General features: G+C 40.6%; 1 protein-coding gene and 1 long non-coding RNA gene across 3 annotated transcripts; one reads left to right on the top strand and one right to left on the bottom strand.

Annotated features, from left to right (window-relative positions):
* Positions 1-557: 557 nt before the first annotated feature.
* LOC104594836 (putative serine/threonine-protein kinase) lies at positions 558-4,856 on the top strand. Its single transcript, XM_010255338.3, has 6 exons — positions 558-1,628; positions 2,138-2,253; positions 2,441-2,651; positions 2,835-3,072; positions 3,189-3,339; positions 3,967-4,856. The coding sequence occupies exons 1-6, from the start codon at positions 1,556-1,558 to the stop codon at positions 4,306-4,308; spliced, it is 1,131 nt and encodes a 376-aa protein (XP_010253640.1). The 5' UTR covers positions 558-1,555; the 3' UTR covers positions 4,309-4,856.
* An 85-nt stretch (positions 4,857-4,941) lies between these two features.
* On the bottom strand, positions 4,942-6,427 carry LOC104594835 (uncharacterized). 2 transcript variants are annotated; one of them, XR_016083021.1, is made up of 2 exons: positions 5,345-6,427; positions 4,942-5,257 (listed from the first exon to the last, which is right to left on the bottom strand). It is a non-coding gene; the product is annotated as an uncharacterized LOC104594835 (long non-coding RNA). The 2 variants fall into 2 exon arrangements; XR_734793.3 differs by having other exon boundaries at positions 4,942-5,247.
* Positions 6,428-7,662: the final 1,235 nt, after the last annotated feature.

The raw sequence follows: 7,662 nt of genomic DNA, 5'->3' as shown, positions 1-7,662 counted from the left end.
TGCAATTAGACTTCAAAGAATAAATAATACAATAATAAAATGGGTAGGTTTGGGTTTAAAGCATAAAAAAAAAAAAACTGGTGGACGTGTGCGAAATGAAAAAAAACTAAAACTGGTCCTACTAGTACTACATGTCACCAGTTTCAATTTCAAAACACTCTCTGTCTTCTTACCATTATTGAACCTAAATTTTCAACTTCAACCTGCATAACTGCATTGCATGGTATGGTTAGTTACCAAGAACTCGGTAACGCGGAGTATTCATTTGATAAGAACTCGGTAACGCGGATTGAAACTTGACCGACCGAGTTAGCCTTAGCCAGCCCCCTTGGCACTGCATTAATCATCACTCCCTATTAGCGTGTTTACACCGGGAAGGCTTGTTGTTAACGTGTTTACATGAGGAGAAGGACAACTGGATCCTGCTGACTTTTGACCAGTCCAGACCCTTTTCGTTGATTCTTCGATGGGAAACGGGATCTGTTCCTCACATGGGGCGCCTCACATGCACATCTACCGTATATTGAGAACATTTCTAATGCATAATACGATGTGCGTGTGAGGCGCAAATGAGACGCCCTGTGTGAGGAACAGATCCGGTCTCCTTCGATGGATGTGTAGTTGGCTGTGTACCGAATCATAACGCCCCACATCAGCTTCCACCTGTCTTTCTCCGTGGGCCTGACGTGGGGCTTGGCTATTCGCTTATCTATTCTTTAGCTCACTCGCCTAAAACACAATAGGAAACTCAGCCTCAGCCCAGCCTTCAGCATTTCCCTTTCCCTTTCCCAAAGATGTAATTGTCTGGCTGACCGCTGACGCTGTGGCAGTCATGTCCATTTCTACACCTTCACTTGGCAGAACGGACGGCCCTCCGTCGGTTCTGCCAAGTGCCAGCCCTGCCATAGTTGTCCTGACCTAATAACACGTCACCCATGTTATCGTAAAAATACCAAAAAAGTAGGCGAAATGGCCTTTCCGGTACCGTCTACCGTCAAAAGAATATTATGAAATTTTCGTTTTCCTTTTCGAATTTCGGCCACCCGCCTTTGTAGACGAACGCCCATCGATTACTCCTTACTCGATTCAAGTATTCAACTTCCGAATCGCCGATGCTGCTGCTCTCGTCCCACTGTACCAGTCCACACACGTTGTAAGTTGTCACTTTAACCGAGTTGGGAATGACGAGTTTAACTCGGTGGTCAAATTCAAATAACTGGTCAAAGTCGCCGTTAACAGTACTTCTCCGTTTTCCTTTTGGTCTTTGACGGGACGAAACGTCATTAATTAAACCCCAAAAGCCCCATATGATTCATAACTTTAATTTATTATTTCACTCCAAAACCCCAGCTGAGAGGTGTGAAAAAAATTATCATCTGACGTACGTCTGTGTTGATCTTCTTCTTCCTTCTCCAAGACCTATTATCAATTCAAACAACATTACGTATATAATCAGAAGATAAGAGGGCCAAGAGTCCAACTCTCTCTGCAAAGCATATTGAGATCAAAGAAGAACAAACTGAGAAGGGAATCAGGACACCAACTACATTGCGAGATGAAGTTCTCTCTTTCATTCTTAGTCTGCTTCTCTTCTGCCCATGAAGATAACGTTGACTACAGCAAACAAGGTATGTATCAATCGATTTCTCAAAATTTCCCCCTTTCTCTGCTTCCATTACTCTAGCACTGGGGATCAATTTCGTCTAGACCATCAACTGGGTTGACATGTACTGACTAGTGAGGAAATTATCCTTTCTTTCCTCTTCCACTTATTCATCTGTTTTCCACAAAGATGCATATATCTGTACATGAATTTTGTGAATTCAGGGCAACTAGAATCTTTCACTCGGTACTTAGTATGACCTTTCTTTAAGGGGTATTAGACTATTAGCTCATCCAGAGGTAGCATGGTTCAATACTTCAATGTATGACTGCATCGTAAAATGGAAAAAATCAATCCCTCTTTTCTAGGTTAACATAATTATGGGAAAAGACAGAGATTTTGGGGTTCGCAAAATTGTTGGCTATATATCTAGCCAATCGATAAAACCGTTGGAGTAATTTGGGATATCAATCTTAATCGTTCTAGTTAGAGTTGGAAAGCCAATGGTTTTATTTAACATAACTGGTGAACCAGGTCTACAATCTCCTCCAAATGTTCACCATTATTCCTACAAGGAATTGAAAGATGCGACTCAGGGTTTCCGACCGTTGAACAAGATTGGAGAAGGGGGTTTTGGCTCTGTCTACAAGGTAATTTGGTTATATTCTTTTTTATTGTTTCTCTCTCGTCCTTTACTCTCATCCTTAACCACGAATATCTACCTTATATATTTATTTATGTATCCAAAAGTACTAGATTAAGTAACAGTACTTAAGACATCAAAATTATGGACCTCTATCTAAATGATACAATCTATTTTTTATGGAACCACAAAAGGGACGACTTCAAGATGGTACTCTCGTGGCGGTAAAGGTGCTTTCAGCCGAATCAAATCAAGGAGAGAGGGAGTTTATGGCTGAGATAGCTGCAATGTCGAATGTCAGACATGAAAATCTTGCTACGCTTCTTGGTGGCTGTGTTGATGGAAGTAACAGAATTTTGGTTTATGAGTATATGGAAAATAACAGTGTTGCGCATATGTTGCTTGGTAAACTTCGACTTCCTCAGATCTCCTTTCATTTTTCATTTTCTGGTACAATATTCATGGGATTTGTAGTATGCAATATTCTACTAGTTGCTAAATTACTTTATTTAGCATAGTAGTATACCAGCAATGTGAAAACCCACCATGATTCAGAATATAATGTCATCTTCTTGTTTTGGATGATAGGTGGGGAGCATAACAGAGTTATGCTTAATTGGGATGTCAGACGCAAGATCTGCTTAGGGGTTGCTCGGGGCCTTGCCTACCTTCACGAAGTGCTTAGGCCTCACATTGTGCATCGAGATGTTAAAGCTAGAAATATACTTCTTGATGCGGATTTTACTCCAAAAGTTTCAGACTTCGGTCTCTCAAAGCTATTTTCCGATGATGTTACTCATGTTACTACACGCGTTGCCGGAACATTGTAAGTTCAGTTGCCCTCCCTCCCCTTTCCATGAATTCTTATATCTGTTTGTTTGCATAACTCCGCTAATTCACAGTGTCTTGTTCTTTCAATTTCTTTCAATTACAAATGTGCAGAGGCTACCTTGCTCCTGAATATGCCATTAGTGGGCGTTTGACAAGAAAATCCGATGTCTACAGCTTTGGTGTACTCCTTATGGAAATCGTCAGTGGTAGACCAGTTGTGGACTTCAACTTAGAACATGGGGAACACAATCTTGCCGACAAGGTAATTTGTTAACACTTTATCATAACTTTTGGCCTCTAAGTTCAATTTCCTACTTGGATTCTGTAATAATGTAATATTAGTCCTACGATTTTCAATAATGTAATATTAGTCCTAATAATGTAATATTAGACTTTCAGACTGTAATAATGTAATAATGTAATATTAGTCCTACACTTTATCATAACATTCAGACTTGCAAATTTTCCAGACCTCTAGCTGAGTAGAGTAGAGACAGTGGGTTATATCCCCGATGGTTGGATCCTCTATTCTATAGGCCACATTAGAGAGATCTAAGCATTCAGTTGATCAAATTGACTGAAAAGTAAACCGTTTGATCTATTGCCATATTTTGAGAAGATACGTGTGGAAATAAGAAATAAGAAACGGCTAGATGTCATCTCAGAACCATTCAACTAAAAGCTTAAGCTGTTAAGTGAGGTACTTGAATAGGTTTTATTCTCTAACATATATCTGCATGCATGAGATATTTCCTACTAGCTATTGGTCACTGCATAAAATGTAGCTAGCAATTTTAACTTCTTAATAGTCTGCAAGGCGCTTATCTTCCATCTTATCGCCTTCCCGTGTTCCTTCCTAAGTTATGTGTGTGAAACATTGTATATGCAGGCTTGGGGGATGTACCAGGCTAATGAGCTATTGCAGTTAATAGATCCTTCACTGAAAGGAGAGTTCCCTGAGGAAGAAGCCATCCGATTTTTGAAGGTAGGACTACTTTGTGTGCAAGATGATCCTAAGCTCCGTCCACATATGTCTAAGGCCTACAAGATGATGTGCAATGAGATCGATGTCAAAAATTTCGAGATATCGCCTCCGGGGCTCCTCATGGATCTTGATAATGTCAAAGTAGGCGGCAAAAATACTTCAAACACTAGCAGTGGTACTTCCAAGGGCTCCACGGCCACAAGTAGTAGTTCATGGGGAAGCCACAGTGCCACCTTGATCGAGTAGACAATATGTATCACTGCAACACATCCTTTTGTCCCCGAAGCCTAGATGTGCGGAGCTAGAAGGTCTACTTATAGAGTGATATTCCGCCGAGTGGGTCTTTGTCAACCATTTTCAACTATTCATTATGCCCTGCATATTTGAGCTTTGTGGTCACGGAAGGTAATCATGTACATGATTTTTTTTTCCTAATGTAAAATTAGAAGGAATGTCGAGAACATCATGCTTATAGTTTGTAAATCTTCATCCTGAACATGTAAAGATGCAAAACAAGCAAGAAGGTGATGAGCCCTTTTTTTTTCTGATACAAAACAATGCTGTAATGATTCAGCTCTTTCACAGTATATATTTCGGCCCATGTTTTAGTTAGTTTTTACCATAAGAATTTAAAGACTAAAGTTGTAAAGATTGGACTGTTTAAGATGGCACTCGGGTATATTTTTCATTGCTTGGGTATCAGTTGGATATCTGAAATAAGAGGTGGAGTGTAATCATTTTGGAATCCCCAGTCTGGGTTCTATATATTAAAGAAGAATTTGCTTGCTCGATCCCATCCTTTTTTTGTTTCATTCCGTAGCTTGCTCTTAACGCAATGTAACAGGTTGCTATAAAAATAACTCATGGAACTCAAATGAATAAATAAATACACCATCAGCCACTTATATTGAATAAAAGCTATCAAGGCAAAAATAATAATAATAACTAGCAGAAACATCGAAAACAAATGAAAGATTCATTATCAGTATATAGAGGGACCATTAGTCTTGAGATGGAAGCTTCATGATCAGTAGGCAACAGAGCTTGATCGTTTTAATTAATTCCTTACGCTAAACAAACACCAAGAACTCTTCTTAGCATGGATGATGGACCATCACATATATATATATATATATATATCAGTTGGATGGCATAATGCATGGCATTTGATGTGTCCTTTGATACCTGCAAAACCCTGCCCGCATTATATACATGGCTGCTGCTGGTAATAAACCAATATACATAATAGGAGAAGTAGCGTCGCCGCTATAACAATGCTTACAAGCAACAAGCAGAAGCAGGGGGTGGGGTGGGGTGGGATCCACTGGTTGTACTTTCTTCTCTGAGTTCTGACCATCCAAAACGAATGTTTGATAGATAGGAGGAGTTGGAGCCGTCCAATCGGATAGCTTTCAGCGGATCTCTACAGTGGGACCCATCCAATGCCGGATCTCCCGCTACTTTGCTTGGCTATCCATTGGCCAAGGAGCTTTGGTGACGAACCTGCAACCATCGAAACACTAGAGTTATAAAACCTTTACCGGTTCTTCTGTCGCATACATGATTCTATGACGGCAAAACTCTTGAGAGAGAGAGAGAGAGCGAGAGAGCGAGAGAGTAGTAATTGCAGTTTAGAGCATATGGATGCATCCGGTATATGCAATATGCATGGCTCCTCGCACGCCATCCACGAAGACCATCGATGTGCCGATGGGCTCTACGAATGGCATACAGGGAGCCAGGCACATACGTAAATACGTATGCTATCACATGGCATAACATGAATGCATTAATGTATATATGGTTCAACCAATTGCTTCGATGGATGATGAAAAACAATGCAAGTGCGGTAGTTTCCGTGATCGTTGCTTGCACCGGCCGAGATCTACAGGGAACGGAGACGGCCTGTATTAAGCCGGACCACAACTGGGATAGGATAGGATGTGGTTGAGAAGAGGAGGAAGAGAGTGGAGGTGGAGCAGTATTTATGCAGGAGAAGAGATCTTTGCTAGATCATTCAAGTCCTAATCAAATGGGTTTCTATTTCTATGTCCCACATCTCCCCTCTAGCTCGTTTTTCTTTTCTCCCAGCAACCCAACAAACCACCTTTTGAGTTAGTACAGAACAAACGTAGCTCAGAAACTACTCTACCACAATCGCCTGCCCACCTCTTTTCCTTCTTTCACTACTTTGGGTGCGGGAAACCATCGCTAAACTTAGCTAGCGAAGGTCTGCTGAATTGGTGGGGTCTTGTGAGAGGGAAAGAAGAAGGTGTGGGGTTTCAGTTGCACCCCAACTGCTGCTAAATATAGAGGCCAGAGAGAGAGAGAGAGAGAGGTTTGGTTGGCTCACTACCCACGCAATTTCCTAAGCCTCCCTTAGGATTTTTGAAATCTCCTTTTCTGGGTCTTAAAGCAAAGGTTCTTTTCTCCTCTGAAACTGATTTGTCTGGAAGTGCTTGGAAGACATGGATTCCTCTTCTCACTCCATAAAAAAAATCTAATCCTCTTTTTCTCTCCCTCTTTCTTATTCTTTTCTCTTTTTTTTTTACTATTAAATATAATATGTTCTACTTGCATGTGAAAAAGTGAAAGAAATTCAACTCACTACTTAGTTTTATCAAACCTTTACATAATCAAATGCTATATACCAACTACATCCTCCAATTCACCTGCACTTTGTATCCATTCAAGAAGCAAGTATTTATTGAATATGAATTTCTTTTTCAGGCGCAGTGTTTTGAGTTGGAACATATTGCTAATAATACTATTTTATATGAACAGATGATAATCTTGAGTGTATGTCTATTACCATTTGGCAGTAGTGTATGTGAAACATCCCCAACCTTTTAGCATAACAAAAAGAATGAAAAGAAAAGAAAATAAAATTCATCCCCAACAACCAATGACAACAGGTAGGGGATGGAAAAGAAACATGATCCAGGTTGCAGTAGAGAACCGCCAAGATTTAAGCTCAAGGGTTGGGATCGCCCTAATCATCGGTTCAATTGAACATTTACAGTGGTCATAATGTTTTGGAATCTTTGACCAATAGAGAGAGAGAGAGATGAATAACTTATGAGCATAAAAATTTTGGGGAGGGTAAAAGAGGAATGGACTAATATCAATTAACAAACCCAAAAAAGGAAAATAGTAGTCCAAGGTAAAAACAAGTGGACAGAGAGAGAGAGAGAGAGAGAGAGAGAGAGAGAGGCGTGAGAGCGTCGAGACTGGAGAGGGTTCTCAGTCAAAAGAGGACAGAAACTGTGATAGGAGCCGATCGATCTTCCATGTCTAGAAAAAGCTGCAGTGTTTTCTTTCCTTAGTTTGTAGAAAATGGTAAAAATAAAGTGAAAAGTAGAGAGATTAAAAATGGTAAACTTTTTATCGTTTATAGGGTTGGAAGGAACAAGTGTGGGAATCGTGGTGTCAGGGCTGAGCAACGCCTTGGTGTTTGGATGGAAGCCTCGCGGTTAGATTCTATTCCAGTATTCCTCCCTGCCCTCTCCCTCCTCCCTCTGCCTCAGGCATGCCCGCCTCTTCCTCGATTTCCCAACCCCACATCTATCATCTATTCCACCATACCAACACGACTGTGGC

Source organism: Nelumbo nucifera, chromosome 2 (genome assembly GCF_055504915.1).
Source record: "Nelumbo nucifera cultivar China Antique chromosome 2, China Antique-T2T, whole genome shotgun sequence".
In the NCBI taxonomy this organism is placed as follows: Eukaryota; Viridiplantae; Streptophyta; class Magnoliopsida; order Proteales; family Nelumbonaceae; genus Nelumbo; species Nelumbo nucifera.
Note: the sequence above shows the minus strand (reverse complement) of the source record. Positions and strands in the feature narration are given on the sequence as shown.